General features: G+C 39.0%; 3 protein-coding genes across 3 annotated transcripts; 1 reads left to right on the forward strand and 2 right to left on the reverse strand.

Moving 5' to 3' along the window:
- Positions 1–888: 888 nt before the first annotated feature.
- Positions 889–7787, reverse strand: LOC128236267 (protein quiver-like). Its single transcript, XM_052951149.1, has 3 exons — positions 7630–7787; positions 3146–3301; positions 889–2237 (listed from the first exon to the last, which is right to left on the reverse strand). Exons 1-3 carry the CDS (start codon positions 7694–7696, stop codon positions 2041–2043), a joined length of 420 nt encoding a protein of 139 aa, XP_052807109.1. The 5' UTR covers positions 7697–7787; the 3' UTR covers positions 889–2040.
- A 2672-nt stretch (positions 7788–10459) lies between these two features.
- LOC128234310 (protein quiver-like) lies at positions 10460–14441 on the forward strand. The gene is made up of 3 exons (XM_052948478.1): positions 10460–10668; positions 11103–11246; positions 14200–14441. The coding sequence occupies exons 1-3, from the start codon at positions 10497–10499 to the stop codon at positions 14415–14417; spliced, it is 534 nt and encodes a 177-aa protein (XP_052804438.1). The 5' UTR covers positions 10460–10496; the 3' UTR covers positions 14418–14441.
- A 91-nt stretch (positions 14442–14532) lies between these two features.
- LOC128234311 (uncharacterized) lies at positions 14533–18863 on the reverse strand. The gene is made up of 3 exons (XM_052948479.1): positions 18708–18863; positions 16815–16985; positions 14533–15092 (listed from the first exon to the last, which is right to left on the reverse strand). Exons 1-3 carry the CDS (start codon positions 18751–18753, stop codon positions 14884–14886), a joined length of 426 nt encoding a protein of 141 aa, XP_052804439.1. The 5' UTR covers positions 18754–18863; the 3' UTR covers positions 14533–14883.
- Between the last annotated feature and the right edge of the window lie 531 nt (positions 18864–19394).

Below are 19394 nucleotides of genomic sequence, written 5' to 3' on the forward strand. Positions count from 1 at the left end.
ATGCCAGTTCATGTAGAATATCGATCGTGACTAGCAGATGACCCTTTTGATTTTGAGATCAGGTCTTCAAAGGGCAAGGTTATGGTAACTTAATCGAAAAGCGGTTCCCAAAAAGTAATCTAGTTGAACATGATCTACTTGATCTACATTTTTGTTTACATTGTCACCGCATTGATTGACTGGATTTGAGAGAAGTAATCGAATACATACTGGCTACGCTAAACAAATTTTACTTTTTCTTCTAAGAAACGTAACTTCCTTCTAACTTTGCACAAGTGGAACTTTCTTCAAACATATGTTGTTGGCCAATGGGGGGTCGAAAGACATAGAAGCCAGTGTAATTTCGCGTGCGAATCGGTCAATAACCACTACTGTATTGAAGATACAGGAAATGCATTGGATGGCCCTACCCTTTACCGACTCATGTTCAATGTGTGGTCGAAAGTGAGTAAAACACCTCTTAAACAGATGCTTCGTTCGTAAGATTTACCATAGCGACTTTTCGGAAATGCAAACAAAATATTTGAAATAAACGCCCGCTCCTCGTCAACTTCAAGCAGACTGAAACAGTTTTATGGTCTCAAGTCAACGTTGGGTACATAGGAAGTCCTTAAACTTACAATTAGAAGGGAGAATGAAGTCACACTTGTTTAGGAATGTCTTTCTAGATATTAATCGTATAGCATAAAAAGTTTCGCCTTCGCCCTCTTCTATTTTAAACGAAATGGATATTTTCTATGTTTAACATTAATTTTGCCCGCTCGCTCCAATATTTATCTGTCATCAAAACATGGATTTGTTGTGGCGTTCAAGCCAACTATAGTACTTGCTTACAAAGCAATATTTCAATATTTGTAGACTTAGACGGAAAACACAATAAGATTCAAGTATCATGAACTTCATTTGTAGTTTTATTCACTAGAATACATTGTATAACTATCCTTACAAAACCTTATCGTACAAAACTGATATACTTTCCATTGATGATGTTTTTTACAAGTAAACACTATTAATATGTATTTAAAATACATGTGCAACCATACCACACACATACTGTACACATATAATAACATTGAAAGCGTTGAAAGATAAACTGACATTGTTTGCATATCGAACCAGTTGAAACATCTAAAAATTAACAGGGTGCTACCTGCTAGTTGTATTTTGTCGACATGCAGACAATCTTTGGGGTAGATAAATGGTAGCTGTAGGCAAAGAACATTCACATGGTAGATTTATAATGCAAAAGTTACAGCCATTTCTTTAAGGAGTCTAAATCTAAGCCGTGGGTGTTACAACTCCTGATTGAGGTAACTGGTAGATTACAAACTTCACGAATATAAAAAATGTCTTTGGTTTTCCTGTAATACTCCCCCCTCCCATATCTTATCAAGGTACACATAAGCGGTACAATTTAAGGCATACGCTGTACACTTAATGTGGATGAATTATTTGAAAGGTTATAACTTGCTGAATGATAAACAAGTTATGGAAAAAGCAATCACGACTTTGCAGTTTTTCTCTCAAATGAATCGGATTTTAAATGACTTATTTTGCAGTTTGTTTTATGACCGTAAATCTTGTTTGTAAACATCTTGTTTCGGTATGTTAACAGGTTTAACCTTTCAATTAATGCCAAGAAAAAGGTCGACGCATCCAAAAGTCACATACTAGTACATCGCTTACTCGAAGCTCTACAAATAAAGTAAATATCTACACGTTGCTAACGGTCACTAACCGAAACTAACAAGGACTGTTCCCATGCTCGAAGCATCGCACAATAAATATGATAAACCGCTCTGGTATAGTCACACAATATTACGTAATGACACACGCATTGGAATGATGTTTGACCAAAATCTCGCGTCTATTTCATTGCATATTGTAGTATTTGCACATACTTTGGAAAAAAAATATACTACAGGTATCACAAATAAGATACACTTTAAATTAGAAACAATTTAAATTAGAAACAAAAATATAGTCGCTTATTCCACACAAAAATTGAACTACGGAAAATACTAGCGCTTGTAACACAACTCAAAGGACTAAGAAAGACAACCCAGTTAAGACCGTCACCAGTGAAGCGTACATGAGTTGCGCCCCGTTGCAGGAATCCGACTGACAGTAACACACTTCTCCGGTACTACTCATGAGTGTGCTACAGTCCAGAAAGTCTTTGTCCAGGTTTTCAACGGTAGAAGCATTCCAGCATGATCGAACCACCATTTCCGCCCCTGAAACACACACCAATAAGTGTCACATAGTGACGGTCACGTTATTACTTTATCTGTTTCAGACAGCTTAAAGATGCACATTTACTCCCGAATGAGATTTCCCACAATTAAAAACATTGTTTCAATATTCCAAAAATGATCAATAAATGTCGAATACAATGCATCTTATGAAGTGAGCATAAAACACGATATTTCTACCTTATGATACTACTGTAGACGACGGTAAATCTTTTAGCATTCACCAATCATTTAATATTTTTGCGCTTCCTTCTATTAAATACACAGTTACAATCTTGTTATCAGTAATTAATATTTTCCATAAATGCAATATTTAGTAAGTAATTAAAGGTTTACCACTTAAAATTGATGTTTGTTACACATGTGTATATATTGATTTTGAATACGAGTGTCACTACCGAACACTTGAAGTATATCAATATATGAAGCACCATAGCCGTTCAACCGTAGTTGACCTTTACTAGTTATTATTAAAGTCCTCCTTGCTAATGCAATCGACTGTTCCCGTGTATCTGGACTAGACAGAAGAGTACTATTTATGTAAACATGATGCCATGATGTAACATATATCTCATACTCGGCACCCCAGCGTATCACAACCTATATCATATAGGTTATGTTATGCTGGGATGCCGAGGATGCATATATCTAAACTCCAATACAAAGGGACATGTACTTACAAGTATGCAAAACGGTTGAAAATGAATTATCCAATAATTGGTTTAGATATTACATGTTTTTTTTTTTAAATTTAATACTCGCAATGACAAAATACACATACGAGTTTATATATAATAAAGACTTCATATAACCTGATACTCAATAATTATTATGATGAATTATGTAACATACTTTCTCATTTAAACATGACGACACTAAAATGTCCCTACCTTTGTGTGCATCCTGGGTGACCAACTTCCGGCAGGCAGCGGTGCCTCCCTCGCATGGGGCCTTGTACTTGTCACCGGCAGTGCCCGAGTACTTGAACTCCACCCCGCACTTAGGGTCTTCGTTGCTCGTGCAAGAGTAACATTCCAGGCTCTCAACTGAGGTGTAAAGTGCACGTGACAATACAATTATTTCTGCATTAGCTAAATCATTGAGTGATTATAACATGCGTATGAGCTATGTACAACATGCATGCCATTTACAACTTGCAAGCCAGGTGCAATGTGCAACCTAGGTGCAATGTACAACATGCACGCTAGGTGCAACGGGTCATCTAGTTGCAATGTGCAGGCTACGTTCAACGTGCAGGCTAGGTGCAACGTGCAACCTAGGTGCAATGTGCAGCCTACGAACAACGTGCAGGCTAGGTGCAACGTGCAACATAGGTGCAATGTGCAGGCTACGTACAACGTGCAGGCTACGTTCAACGTGCAGGCTAGGTGCAACGTGCAACCTAGGTGCAATGTGCAGGCTACGTACAACGTGCAGGCTACGTACAACGTGCAGGCTACGTACAACGTGCAGGCTACGTACCACGTGCAGGCTAGGAACAACGTGCAACCTAGGTGCAATGTGCAGGCTACGTACAGCGTGCAGGCTAGGTGCAACGTGCAACCTAGTTGCAATGTGCAGGCTACGTACAACGTGCAGGCTAGGTGCAACGTGCAACCTAGTTGCAATGTGCAGGCTACATACAACGTGCAGGCTAGGTGCAACGTGCAACCTAGGTGCAAGGTGCAGGCTAGGAACAACGTGCAGGCTAGGAACAATGTGCAAGCTAGGTGCAATGTGCAAGTAAGGTACAATGTGCAAACTTATAGGTACAACATGCAGGCTAGGTGCAATGTTTTGGCTTGTACTGTAGAGGCATGGCGGTAGCCACAACCTGGTTTTTGATTGAATATGCCCGTCTTGTTAGGTATATGGGCTAACATCAAGTGTCAAGACAATTAATATCAATTACATTTACATTTTTTATTGCTATAGTAGACATAATGACATTAATTTGGCACCTTACCGATGCTTCGTGATAAATTAGACATTGGTTTTATAACTGAAACTCCAAACCATGAGTTTTGCATTAGCCATTTTAAGACATTGACACAGTACGATTTTTAACACGGCCTTTCAGCAAACTAGTTTGGTATATGTGGAACCCATGCAGAGAAGAATGGCAATTAATTGGATTGACTAAAATGTAACCGCCGTATACTTTGCTGAAAACATGGTGGTTGTTGGTCGAGTTATTGTAGTACGTCGCATTCGAAACGCCTCGGTCATTTTTCTCGTGACTTGGAAGTAAACCCCCATTAAACTTCTTGCACCCATGTATTCGTTGGAGTTACCACGCTTATATTTGTTTGGGACTTGATGGACATCAATACTATTGAAATTTGTAGGTTTTCTGGATTGTTTTTATGTTTTCGAGCCTTTTTATAGAAACATTTTTTTCCTTTCATGGCAAACTGTGGTCATAGCTAATGTGCACACTGAAAGGTCATGAGCCATATCATAGTCGGATTTTCTGGACACTGCTACCTACTCTTTGGGTTAAAACCTCCACATTCAGTCCGTCTATGCATAAAGTTTGTGATAAATAACAACAAAACATCACTGTACAATTATTTATTTAAGATAGAATTACTTCAGTTATTGCATAATGCGTGATATTTGATTTATATGCATTAGAAATCCAACTGACAGGATAATCTTGGTCGACAGCAACAGTTTTTTAGAATCGTTTATCATAAAATGCCATACTTTTTGTAAGTATTAAATTTAATTAATTATTTCACAAATATGGCTGCTTTGCAGTTTCATTTTTATGCACATTTTGTTTTAAGGCAACGTAAATTAAACCCTATTCGCATTTAACATTTTAAAAGAAAATATGTCTAAACATGAACATATCTCAGATATATTACGTTCACACAAATAAACAAAAGGGATATGCAATACTAGGATACAAATGCAGAGTATCCGACAGCAATAAGATATGTAAAATTAACCTAGAACTGACTCTTCTTTGAATGCAAATACTGTTGTTTAGTAAATGCTTTCCGGTGGTTTATAGAGATTTATCAGTGAAACGAAATTGATATTTCACTGTTTCAAACAGCGCGCACAGAGCTGGGACACAATTTCAACGACGTCATTTCCGACATGACGTTACGTGCGCATACAAATTGACGCGTTTTTATATAAAAAAAGTGAAATTAAGTGACTTTTAACTCCAATTAATGCAATTAATGCATATAATAAAAAGAAAAATTGTTTGTTTCATTGTTAGATAGCAATATATTTCACCCCGTGAACACCAAAAGTGAACATTATATCTTTTGGTGCTCACTCGGTGAAATATAGAACGATCTTACACTGAAACAAACACTTATCCTCTATGTAATTAAAACAATTATATTAGATGTTCAGTTTGTTTATATGTTGTGCTCCATTATCATCCTGTTGAAGGATAACACGTATATCTTGTCCTGGTAGTACAATGAAACATATCTGATCTAGCAAACCTCTTTATTCATCTGTAAACAGTGTGTGTATACCACGTGATAAATTACGTCATATATGCTACGTCAGAAGGCAACTTTTTGCTTAAAATGAAGACTTAAAACAAAGATAACTTTAGTTTGACTATACCAATTTAAATGAAACAAAGCGCAGTCTATGCCGCGTAAAGAGCCCCGGAGTTTGATTATGTGATTAGTTTCATCAAACACTTCAACAAACCTGATTCCAAAATTATGCTTTGACAGTGCTACGTCAGACGACCGTATTGTTAAAAGGTTTGTCGAAGTGTTTTAAGAAACTCAACTCTCAATCAAACTCTGGTAAAAGATCAAAGGCGGGGCTCCGTAAGCGGCGAAGACTGCCCTATGTTTCATTTAAAATGGTGAAGAAAAAAGTGACGTTATCTTTGTTTTAAGTCTTCATTCGAAGCAAAATTTTGCCTTCCGACGTAGCATTTATGACGCAATTTATCACGTGGTATACACACACTGTTAATGTACAATTTGATATTGGGTAACATACGGCTGCGTTAACTTCGTCCTTCAAGCGTAACACTGAATGAAAATATTTCGGCTGCATTCAAAATCAATATTGTTAATAGAAAGTCCTATATTCAAGTGCTCAAGTATCTACACTATCTGACATCTACTGAACTGGTAGTGGGGTAATGTACATCACTTGTAAACAATTACAATCGAGATTTAAACAAGGATTCACATCCCTGACGTAGATTACAGCAGTGAAGAAGTATTGATTACCAGTAATGGAGGTACAGCCACTAGAGCGGCCATATTGATTGGCTCTCCTTTAATGATATTATATAAACATAATGAGTATATGTACCCATGTTCACGATTTGCTCACAGATTGCATAATTTTGCTACTAAATGATTGAATATGGACCCACTAAACTAACGTTGCGTTTATATGCCCAACAGTTGCCCAGGGCTAAATTGCGCCTAAGTGGCAAAAATACACACGTGGGCAAATTTGCTCCTGTCAGAGGTGTTCCTTGAACGCGTTTTTATGGCGATGGAGAAAAGTGTCTGCATATTTTGATTAAATGCCAATAGTTTGTGTAGAAAAAGTACATTAGAATTAATGATGAAGCTAATATAACTAACGCAAAATTATGATACTCATATATGTACAATGTATACCACTCTTTATTATGTTGGTAGTAATCTCGTGAAAAAACAATAATGAATTATGGGTGTTTTTAAAAAAAAAATCATATTGTCCAAAAACATTTACTGTTTGTGTTCATATTTGCTGCCCCCGATGACGAATTTAACTTCGTGAGTTTTTGCATTCATGCACATATTTGCCCCTGTGGTTTATTTGCCCACAGGGGCAAACTTGCCCGAGGCTTCATCTCGTCATATAAACGGCGTATATCAAGCACAACTTCTACCAGGCTGGTGCCCTAACCCCCAGTACATCGATTTCATTATACAGGTTTTATCACGTAGTTGAAAAGACAATGTTATTACAAAATGAAGGTCAATGTGCGCATGCAGTTCAATAGAGAAATAAGTATTCATAAAGCTTGATGACGATCTTGAGTGAATCCCATAGAAATTATCCCGGCATACATATCGTGATATTGATCTGGGTTTTTCATTGTTAAAGAAAAAAACCGCATCTTGAAATAATTATGTTAATACTGTTACAGTAGGTTTTCGTACGTTCTGGCATTAAGCTTACGATAGATAAGTTAATTTCCTGACTGTAACAACATTCAATGTATTATACATGAGCTTACCAAGTACCTGTAAACATCCGTCATTACTCAAAGCAATACTAAATGTATAATGGAAATTCCCGAGCTTGTCCGCTAATACGCAAAATGCATTCCTCATGAAAATTCTATTTAAATTAAAGCAACAAAACGCTAGTTTACCTTTCCTTGTGAGGTATATCACGGTCAAACATATCGCTAGGAAACTGTTATAAGACATCTCGATCATTTTGAAATATTTCCCCGGAAGAAGCGACCTTGATATTTGAGTGAAGGTCGTATGAGGCCATGAAAAGATAATCTGTTCGTCCGCTAACAGTTTCCGTTCTGCGTGACTTAACAACTTGACAAAATACTTAATACGATTTTGCCTGGTTAATGTTCATCAGCTTAGCTCATGAATTTCTTGTTTGCTGCATCTAAGAAAAAAAGAGAAACTAGAAACCTTTTGCCTGGCTATGAAGAGCTATGAATATGTTAGCTGAAACACACAATCGATTTTTGAGTCCTAAGTTATGCTAAGTGATGCCGGATCGCGCATATCAGTATGAGTTTATTAACGTTTTATTAGAATAATTCATTTATCTTGCTTTATATTGTCTGAGGGTACCAGTTTTTGGAATAATAGATAACACATTATTTGAATGATTATTTTTTCTTGATTTAATATTCTGTTAACACTTTATGCTTTTTAATCAGCGAGATCTAGCTTTTATTGTAAACAGGAATTCTTATAGCAGTGTCGTAGCTACACTCAGGCAATACTCGGTGGTTTATTTGAGCATTTAACAATTTCTATAGCTCTAAAAATAAGTCTTTTCGACTCACTTCATTTGCCACAATGTACACAAACCATCGACCAAAGATACCCCAGAATGCAGGAAATCCCTTCTTGCAAAAAATATCCAGGGGGGGGGGGGGGGGGGCGGGGAGCATACCTCAGGACCCCCATAGATCGTTTTGCCTCAGTGTTGTTTTAAGTCTGGCTACGGCACTGTATAGGTATTCATATTGGTTTTGTACTTTATTTGCTTTGTGTGTCGAAAATATCCTGCGAGCATCATAATGAATGTGAACATATCGTTCAAGTCGGCTCGTTGTATAGACATTACTAGAAACCCCATTTCTGATTCGCTTCATATTAAGTTTTATCTCTTCGTTATTTTATCTGATGACATTGAGCCACATAATTATTTGTTTACTTTTTGTAAAATATCAATTCATGTTTGTGCGAGTTATGCCTAGGTCCGGGGGCATGGTCCGGGGGCATACTGGAGATAGCGGGAAAAATGGGCCGTGTTTTAACCTTCTAGCTGGCCCCGTAGTGTCGAGTGAATGCGGTGGTTTTGTTTTCGCGTCGAAAAGACCGGCGAATGGGCCGTGGCCTTTTCCGGGAAATATCCATAAACGATTCGACTAACGGGATTTGTCGTAAATGACCATCAATATGAAGTAAACACAAAACGTATGCTTAAAGTATGTACATTATAATAGGCCTTACCGAGGATGTCCCCGGGATGCGGGGGCATGTGGCGGGGATGTCCCCGATATTCCTCAGACCTGGGGGCCGTGGTAACAATTGACTGGTGCATTAATCAGTAACAAATATAATACACACCAACAATGTTTCATGGTAACAAACTTATTATTAATTTTCACACTTGTCTTTTAAAGAAACATTTTTATTTATTCAGCTCCAGCAAAAAACAACAACAACACGACAGTGCAATTAAACAGCACTTAAACTAAATTAGTGTTGCAATATTTCAGAAATTACAGCAAACCATGAATAAATCATGACCGCAGCTACAATAAAATATATCATATGATTATGATGATTATTTTATCATATTTTCGTCTGTGGGTACAGGAGCAATAAATAGCTTATTCCCAAATTGCATACATAAATATTCGAGTATAAACACTGGTATACTTTGGAATCGCAACTAAGAAAGTACGCCCCTTCCCCAAGGAAAGGAACAATACATGGTGTTAATGAATTAAATGGGATTGAGGACATTCCAAATGGACGATGTAATTAAGACCATTATCATTGATGCATACATAAGTGTCTTAGAAATTTAAAACGAGGATTTGTCTGTAATAATCCAAAATGAAAATAAATAAGGTAAAACGGTTGTTTTCTTTGAAGTATCACTTGCGTGGTTATGTTTCACTATACATGCACGCACATATATATCGGTACTTTCTGTATATGGCCCCATTCCAACTTTGAAAAACAGTATCAGAAAGTATATCACAAAATGCTTTCTCAGCATATTTGTTCCACACCAGCACAGGGAATCGATCCAGTGACCGCAAGCCAGCTAAAACGAGGCGCCAGGGAATAAAACTACCAAACACCAGCTCTTAATTCTGAGAAAGCCTCAAGTTACCGCAATTGAACATCAATTATACATGTATGCGTTCATAATGTGTATTAATACTTTGAAGCTCGCCTGAACAAATATGAAGTCAGATCATAAAAACGCTGCATACGTATAATGAGTTCTTATTATCGTGGCCGAATTCCGCAATTTCGATTTGAAGTGGCTTGGCGAAAATACGCCAAGTGGCAGTGCGAAATTACGCCAAACGTCGTATTTCAGTCCTTCAGTTGGCCTTTTTCGTAGTCAAATTGGCGAGCATACGAAACTATAAAATGACATAAATCAACCACCAATATTCGTAATGGTTTAGGTGTCAGGCATCTCACACAGCTGTGGCGGGATTGACATCCACCGCCCAGAAGCTCAGATGAATAGAAGAAGCCTGAAAGAAGGGCCACACGGTAGAATATACACGTGGGAATTTCACAGGAGAGAGGGTCTATATGTCACCTTCCCCAATCTTCAACTTGTTATATGTAAACGTTTGTTTTTTTGCTAAAATGGTGCTTATAAATACTTCCACAACCAATAATGAAGGAACTGAATCCACGTACTGTGCATGGTAATGTTCGATGGACATACATAAACTCAGTAAGGTCGTACTGACTTGTATAATAAGCCAGTCGAGCACGTTTTGCCATGGAGGTATCTCTTGCTTCCTTTCCGAATATTTGGCAAATGTTTGTAATCTTGTTTAGATGCATTTGCATGTTGGTAGGAACAAAGAAGAAATTCGTGTTTTCGTCCGACATGTGCTCAACCATATCTTCGACGTTTGGACTAGTATTATTTCTCATGCTTATAAAAGAAGGTAACATCTATGGATATAATACTCTCTTTTTTCTTCTTTGTACCAAACTCTAATATACCTTATAGCAAACGTTACTTTTCAAAGTAAACAACAACAACAACAAAGAATGAAAAAAAGAATCCAAGAAACATATAGAAAGCTCGTGCTCGTTCTCTTATTAAGCGTATCTACCGCAAAAAACATCATTCATTACGCTCACGACTGTCAATTGATTGAATTTCTATACTTTTTCTTATGGTTTAAAACATTCAAATGCTATGAATCATTAACAGTAATTATTGGATCAGTCAACATTTTTGCTAACTCTGACCAAACCAAAGAACTAACTAGTTTTATAAAATTGACTGCTGATAATTTCATGACCTTAAATGCATGACAATAATATATCGGTGTTCTGAACTATCTGAATGCAATTTGAATTTTATTCCTTGTAGGGGCGGGGCTCGAGTGTTATCAGTGTTCGAGCTTGACGGACCCAAAGTGTGGAGTTGAGTGGGAAGTGGAGGGAGCCACCACCCACCGCGTGCAGTGTCCGCAGGCCGCAACTGCATGCCAGAAAATCGTCAGTGAAATTCAAGGTTAGTCATTATCAAGGCATGTTCTGTTGAAAATGAAAACTATTCTTCCACAGGAAAATTATATCCACTTGAAAGAACCCATGTAACGACCAGTAGATCAGTTAGCCAGGTAGCCAAACTTGAAAAGGGGTAGGACACCAGGCTCTTAAGATCGTCAATCTAATACAAGGTATGTCACCGAGGCCAGCAATATTTGACATTATATCATGGCGGACTGAATACCATCATTGTAGTATAAGGTAGGTCATTGCGGCCAGAAAATTGTCATTAAAATACAAGGAAAATCACCGTGGTCAGTGTATTGTTACTGTTATACAAGGAAGGTCACCGTGGTCAGTATATTGTCACTGTTGTACAAGGAAGGTCACTGTGGTCAGTATATCGTCACTGTTATACAAGGAAGGTCACCACGGTCAGTATATCGTCACTGTTATACAAGGAAGGTCACCGTGGTCAGCATATTGTCACTGTTGTACAAGGAAGGTCACCGTGGTCAGTATATCGTCACTGTTATACAAGGAAGGTCACCACGGTCAGTATATCGTCACTGTTATACAAGGAAGGTCACCGTGGTCAGTATATCGTCACTGTTATACAAAGGAGGTCACCGTGGTCAGTATATCGTCACTGTTGTACAAGGAAGGTCACCGTGGTCAGTATATCGTCACTGTTATACAAAGGAGGTCACCGTGGTCAGTTGATCGTCACTGTTGTACAAGGAAGGTCACCGTGGTCAGTATATCGTCACTGTTATACAAGGGAGGTCACCGTGGTCAGTATATCGTCACTGTTGTACAAGGAAGGTCACCTCGGTCAGTATATCGTCACTGTTATAAAAGGAAGGTCAACGTGGTCAGTATATCGTCACTGTTATACAAGGGAGGTCACCGTGGTCAGTATATCGTCACTGTTATAAAAGGAAGGTCAACGTGGTCAGCATATCGTCACTGTTATATAAGGAAGGTCACCGTGGTCAGTATATCGTCACTGTTGTACAAGGAAGGTCACTGTGATCAGTATATTGTCACTGTTATATAAGGAAGGTCACCTCGGTCAGTATATCGTCACTGTTATACAAGGAAGGTCACCGTGGTCAGTATATCGTCACTGTTATATAAGGAAGGTCACCGTAGTGAGCATATCGTCACTGTTGTACAAGGAAGGTCACCGTGGTCAGTATATCGTCACTGTTATACAAGGGAGGTCACCGTGGTCAGTATATCGTCACTGTTATAAAAGGAAGGTCAACGTGGTCAGTATATCGTCACTGTTATATAAGGAAGGTCACCGTGGTCAGTATATCGTCACTGTTGTACAAGGAAGGTCACTGTGATCAGTATATTGTCACTGTTATATAAGGAAGGTCACCTCGGTCAGTATATCGTCACTGTTATACAAGGAAGGTCACCGTGGTCAGTATATCGTCACTGTTATATAAGGAAGGTCACCGTGGTGAGCATATCGTCACTGTTGTACAAGGAAGGTCACCGTGGTCAGTATATCGTCACTGTTGTACAAGGAAGGTCACCTCGGTCAGTATATCGTCACTGTTATATAAGGAAGGTCACCGTGGTCAGTATATCGTCACTGTTATATAAGGAGGGTCAACGGGGTCAGCATATCGTCAATGTTATACAAGAAAGGTCACTTCGGTCAGTATTTCGTCACTGTTGTACAAGGAAGGTCACCTCGGTCAGTATATCGTCACTGTTGTATAAGAAAGGTCACCGTGGTCAGTATATCGTCACTGTTATACAAGGAAAGGTCACCTCGGTCAGTATATCGTCACTGTTGTACAAGGAAGGTCACCGTGGTCAGTATATCGTCACTGTTATACAAGAAAGGTCACCGTGGTCAGCATATCGTCACTGTTATATAAGGAAGGTCACCGTGGTCAGTATATCATCACTGTTATATAAGGAAGGTCACCGTGGTCAGTATATCGTCACTGTTATATAAAGAGGGTCAACGGGGTCAGCATATCGTCACTGTTATACAAGAAAGGTCACCGTGGTCAGCATATCGTCACTGTTATATAAGTCGTCACCGTGGTGAGCATATCGTCACTGTTGTACAAGAAAGGTCACCGTGGTCAGTATATCGTCACTGTTATATAAGGAAGGTCACCGTGGTGAGCATATCGTCACTGTTATACAAGGGAGGTCACCGTGGTCAGTATATCGTCACTGTTGAATAAGGAAGGTCACCGTGGTCAGTATATCGTCACTGTTGTACAAGGAAGGTCACCGTGGTCAGTATATCGTCACTGTTATACAAGGAAGGTCACCACGGTCAGTATATCGTCACTGTTATACAAGGAAGGTCACCGTGGTCAGTATATCGTCACTGTTATACAAGGAAGGTCACCGTGGTCAGCATATTTTCACTGTTGTACAAGGAAGGTCACCGTGGTGAGCATATCGTCACTGTTATACAAGGGAGGTCACCGTGGTCAGCATATTCTCACTGTTGTACAAGGAAGGTCACCGTGGTCAGTATATCGTCACTGTTATACAAGGAAGGTCACCGTGGTCAGCATATCGTCACTGTTGTACAAGGAAGGTCACCGTGGTCAGTATATTGTCACTGTTGTACAAGGAAGGTCACCGTGGTCAGTATATCGTCACTGTTATACAAGGAAGGTCACTGTGATCAGTATATTGTCACTGTTGTACAAGGAAGGTCATTCCTGTCAGAAGTTCGTCACTATTTTTTAATGAAGCTCAGCACAGTCGACATATCCTACATGTAATACAAGGCAGGTCACTTGACTTTCAATGTGAGGTGACACCGTAATATAAGGCAGGTCATTGCCACCAAATATCAGGAAACCTGTTTGTTAAATCCAGTTACCCATCCGACACTGTTAGTATTTTTACTTTAGGGTCATGCAAGGTTTCTCACATCTATCTTGAACATTCAGACAGTGGTCAAAGATCCAAATGCCTTTCAGGGTCTGGTGAGCAGCACGTGTACCGCCTATGCTGGGAGCAAGCGACACTTGAGCCCTACACACACATCGGATGTGTCGAGGACGAAATTCGCGGAGGTCACGTGTGTCGTTGCCTTGGAGACGCGTGCAACTCCGCGCATGTTTTGCACGGGGATTGGATTCTTGCGGGATTCGGACTCGTCAGTTCGATCGCTTTCATGAAAGTAAGAATTGTTTGACACAAATGGTTTGAATTCATGTTATAGTCGCCATGCATTTACACCTTAATATCTGCCGACGAACTGATAGTCGTGGTCACTGATATTCTGGGAAAGGAAAGAAAAACGCTAAATATATTATAAGCACATTTGTATACGTGTAAGTGTAACAACATAAGTAGCAGCACTCTGAATGTGAAAATGAGTGAAGCAATGTTTCCTTTTTGTGCGGTTATTGCGATTATTTAAGCATATTTATAAATGTATGTCTCCAACTCATTTAGTATCATGTATCTAGAACTACTCAACCAGTCTCCACTCACAAGAAAGTTCCACTTATCCTTATACTGTCATATATCAACCGTGTATAAACAACAACAACCTCTTGAATAAAATTCAAACATGTTTGTATTTATATTTTCGTTGTGGTTTGCTATTAAACGTTTGATCAAACTTTGTCATTATATTGCAGTAAAAATCATAACATCTATGAGCATTTCATGTTACTGTAAACCAAGGGAAGTAACGCAAACAGCAAAACTCCCCAACTAGCATGCAAGAGTTGTCCCCCGTTACAGCCGTCCCCTGTACAGTAGCAGGCTTTGGATGAAAACATATCCTCACATTTCTCAGTATCAGGGACGTACTGCTCGGCACTGGAGCTTTCCCAACACGAGCGAGATACAACCAGGCCGCCTGGAACGGACAGGAGACAGAAGGATTTATTACTAAGATTGGCACTAATATAATACGAAAGCAGTTTGGGTCAGAGTGGACCCACTCATTTAAATATCATAGATACTATAACTGTCTTGTGTGGTGTTTTTGTTCGACAAATCTCAACTGAGGCCGCATTAATCAATGTATAATCGTAAATGTATAAAGTAAGGTTAGCCGACACTTAATTCAGGAATGTTGGGGGCACCTATTCGAAATAAAGCCTTAATAGGGCTAAATACCCGCACTTATATAGAACCAGAAAGTTCCGCTATTTTCCATGCTGATTACCAATTGCAAACCACAGTTACCTGGTGACAGGAAATCATATAAGTTATAATAAATCAGTTCAACAGTCCAAAATCATATTTTACACATACTTATGAACATGTATATCATCGATATAATGCACTGCCTTAAACAAAAAATGACATTTGACAAATTTGTAAAGTACCCTACAGGCACGTAGCTTCCTATACGCGAGTACGCGGCTGAATCCACATGATTCTGACAATTTTGTTTTAAATAATTCAGCCAAGGTTACAGTATTCGTACTTGCCTTTACATGCTGTTACAGACATATGGACATTGAACATGAAATTATAAAGTTCAATGGCAAAACGGACCGAAAATCACACTTCTGTTCGACAATCTGAGTGTTATTAACATACCAGAGGCTTAGCTGTTTGCTATTTTATAGAAAGTGAAGGGTTTATTTGTTGATTCATTATCCTCATACAGCCCATTTTTCAGTAATTATAAAGCACCCCAAAACGCCTAGAATACACCACATTGTGCCATTGTTTTCATAAATTTCAGGGGAAGGGGAGGCATGCCCCCAGACCCCCAGCACAATGAAAAGAGGGCCAGCTACGCCCCTATATATGACCCATACGTAGTAGTTATAATTCTCAACGAGAATCGGCCTTTGTTTACATTTGCGCCGAGCGAACATTCCTCACTTTGTTCACAATACATATTGTATAGGGTACTTTTCAAATTGGTTAAATCTCATTTTTTGTTTAAGGCAATACATTATTTTGATGGCATACATGTGCAAGTATGTGTAAAATATAATTTTTGGCTAGTTTAACTGATTTATTATGAGTAATATGATCTCCTGTCAGCAAGCCAGTGTGTTTCAAACAGCACAGCTGTCTCATTTGTTCAAGTATCAAACGATATGGTTTAAAATAAATAAGCGCACAATGACATATTTGTCAAGAATTGAAACGTAAGAATAGAAGGTTAAAATATCAATCAAAATGATTTCTCGAAAACAAGCAGTAGTGTATATTATGCACCAGTCAATTGTAGCCACGCCCTCTCCCCCAGGTCCGGGGGTATAACAGGGATAACGGGGGATATGTGCAGTGTTTTACCTCCCAGGTGGCCCCACAGTGTCGAGTGAATGCGGCGGTTTTGTTTTCGCGCCAAGGATAGCGGGGAATGGGCCTTACATAGAATGTCCCCGGGATGCGCGGGCATTTTGCGGGGATTTTACCAGCAGTTTGTCACCGCAGGACGGGGATTTTACCCGGGATAGGCTGGACCGAAAGTCCCCGCTATTCACCGGAACTCGGGGGGGGGGGTGCGTGGTTACAATTGACTGGTGCATAATCGCCAGTTTCCTGATTTCATTATATACATAGCTTCAGATTCTTAACTTAATTTACTACCGAAAGTGGGAAAGAAAACCACCTGTATGTCTCCCCTGGAATGAGTCCTCGTACTCCAGCTTCTGGCATGCGGTGGCGTTCTCGCTACACTCTATCAGGTAGTTATCATTTCCGGTGAACGTACGGCCGCACGAGTTGTCCTTGAGGTTAATGCACTCATAACATTTGATCCGGGGCTTGTCCTGGCTCATGGCTGTGTAGACATACATAATGAATACACATTAAGATACATGGTGTTACAAAATATGCATGCACAACCTGGTCGTTTTGTCATTTGTATGCATATGACACGGTGTACGTGATATAGATTTCTGCATATATGTATGACGAGAAACAGTATAGTCGCTCCATCGAGAAACAGGATAGTCGCTCCATCGAGAAACAGTATAGTCGCTCCATCGAGAAACAGTATAGTCGCTCCATCAGCTACAGTTTTGTTGTAATCGAGCGTTAAACATTAAAGGAAACTATGCAGAAAAACACTAGGTTTGAAGATGGAAATCAAATAACGGTAATTAAGAACAAAAGTACATATTTTCACCGACAGTTACCGTTATTAACATTTGTGTCATGAGTGATAAATGTTCAAGATTTCCACCTGTTATTTTAATCATTTCTGAATATAAACAAATACGCGAGAATTCCCCTTTGATTGAGCTGTTCGACCTACCGCTATAGCTGTTTTGTATCAGGTCCGCCTGCATTCGCTAGGTAAGCCATAATCAGACGGATCGCTTAATTATAGTAATTGATTGTGTTTTACCAACTTTGCTATTTTTCCTTACTTCAATTGCCGATATTGATTGGTGTTCGATAGATCGCATCAAACCGACCAGATGAGCAACCTTTTTAAATAATTAATTCTGTACCAAGGAGCCAGTCATCGTATAGCAGTGAATGTGAACGAAATACAACCATACCTGGGCTGTGCCAAGCCATAGTTAAACCATGAACATATCCCGAAAAAATATACAACAAAATATAAGAAATAGAGTAAGACTCAAGACTAGTTTGAATATTTCATACTGAAACTATTGGGACTCATTTTATTTAGTTTACACGCGTAAGACCGAGGCAATATGGCCCCAAAAGCTTCCATATACATATAAAGCGCTTTTGATAAAAATCAATACTTTTAATTAGCTTCCAATTGTACAATGCCATGAATTGTATTTCTAATAGCTCATTATTTAAACCATATTTAAAAGTACACACTCATAAGAGCTGTTCAGTGTGTTGACCTTATAATAGCCAAGATCAATCAATGCTTCCACAAAGAGCGTAGAAGAGACCCCAATCGATTTAAGGTTCAATACTAAGGCCAAAATAAAACGTTCAGACATGTAGCACTGGCTAGTATTATACATGTACGGCTTAATATAAATACGGCAGTCTCAATAATTCCATATTTCTCTCAACTTTTCTTCCTCATAATACATGAAAGGAGTGTCGTATAAAACTACTTTAATTACCGGTAGTGTGTGGTACATAAAGCCTTTATTCTTTGCTCTGCAGCTTTTAAAACTATCAGTTATTTTCAGCTAATGACTCGCATGACCTTATTTATGATAACTGACACTGTTACCAAAGATACATCTTAAAATATCTTAAAACAATTCAACGTTATCACAAATTTGAATGTCATCAATTTTGACCATATTTAGCGGCTTTAAGAAAATGCTCGATATATGACACTTGTTTACATCGTTTGTTAATATGTTGTAATATGATAACAGGATATTTCATACAGATTTTTTTGGCAATATTAATTTCTTGTTTTTAGACATACAAATACAGTGTCTAAATTAGAGCGTGTTTTAGACAGATCAAATCAAGTCACCTTTATGAAACGAGCGGCTATATAATGATAACTATACATACATGAAATAAATAATTAAAAGCAGCGTTCACTCACCCAGTGACAAGATGCATAGAAGTGTAAATATCACAGACACGAGCATGACTCTCCCTGAAGACGTTTGGTTTGTCCTTGTGATTTTTCCCCCAACAAATATTGCGCATGCGCACAGTGATTTCAATTTCAACTAGCAGCTATACGAGGTAATGGAAAATCAGAACGCAGGGAACCAGGCAATAGACTCATGTTTCTGCATCCTCATTTTCACTAAAAAAGTTCGCTGTATTTTGCAATTACACTGTATCACCCAGAGACGCACCTTTTGTCGATCGACTGCTGTAATACAGGTCAGAAACTAGTTTAGCAATTAATCTGAGTTAGTCACACACAATACATAATATGAGTTTAAGGTATAAGATCCATGATAAGGATCTAAGGATGTATATCTCATGCTAATAAACTGATAAATGTGTCACAATAATGCACCAATCAATTGCATGTAACCATGGCCCCCAGGTCCGGGGGTATACCGGGGATAGCCGGAGAACCGTGTTTTTACCTTCCCGGTGACCCCGCAGTGCCGGGTGAATGTGGTGGTTTTGTCTTCAAGCCAAATATAGCGGGGAATGGGCCTTACCTAGGGTCCCTGGGGTGCGGGGGCGTTTCGCGGGGATTTAACAATCAATTCGTACCCGCAGGGCGGAGATAATAACCGGGCTTGGCTGGACTAAAAGTGAATGTCCC

This window comes from Mya arenaria, chromosome 5 (genome assembly GCF_026914265.1).
Source record: "Mya arenaria isolate MELC-2E11 chromosome 5, ASM2691426v1".
NCBI classification, from domain to species: Eukaryota; Metazoa; Mollusca; class Bivalvia; order Myida; family Myidae; genus Mya; species Mya arenaria.

Bases quoted from the DNA above. Each gene is read 5' to 3' on its own strand.
- LOC128234311 (XM_052948479.1), bottom strand. From the start codon at position 18,753: ATGCTCGTGTCTGTGATATTTACACTTCTATGCATCTTGTCACTGG. The intron at 16,986-18,707 runs GTGAGTGAACGC...ATGTCTACACAG, and splicing joins TCTATGCATCTTGTCACTGG to CCATGAGCCAGGACAAGCCC. The intron at 15,093-16,814 runs GTGGTTTTCTTT...TGTCCGTTCCAG, and splicing joins ATTCCAGGGGAGACATACAG to GCGGCCTGGTTGTATCTCGC.
- LOC128236267 (XM_052951149.1), bottom strand. From the start codon at position 7,696: ATGATCGAGATGTCTTATAACAGTTTCCTAGCGATATGTTTGACCGTG. The intron at 3,302-7,629 runs GTAAACTAGCGT...TTTACACCTCAG, and splicing joins GATATACCTCACAAGGAAAG to TTGAGAGCCTGGAATGTTAC. The intron at 2,238-3,145 runs GTAGGGACATTT...TGTGTGTTTCAG, and splicing joins CACCCAGGATGCACACAAAG to GGGCGGAAATGGTGGTTCGA.
- LOC128234310 (XM_052948478.1), top strand. From the start codon at position 10,497: ATGGAGGTATCTCTTGCTTCCTTTCCGAATATTTGGCAAATGTTTGTA. The intron at 10,669-11,102 runs GTAACATCTATG...TATTCCTTGTAG, and splicing joins TCTCATGCTTATAAAAGAAG to GGGCGGGGCTCGAGTGTTAT. The intron at 11,247-14,199 runs GTTAGTCATTAT...AATGCCTTTCAG, and splicing joins AATCGTCAGTGAAATTCAAG to GGTCTGGTGAGCAGCACGTG.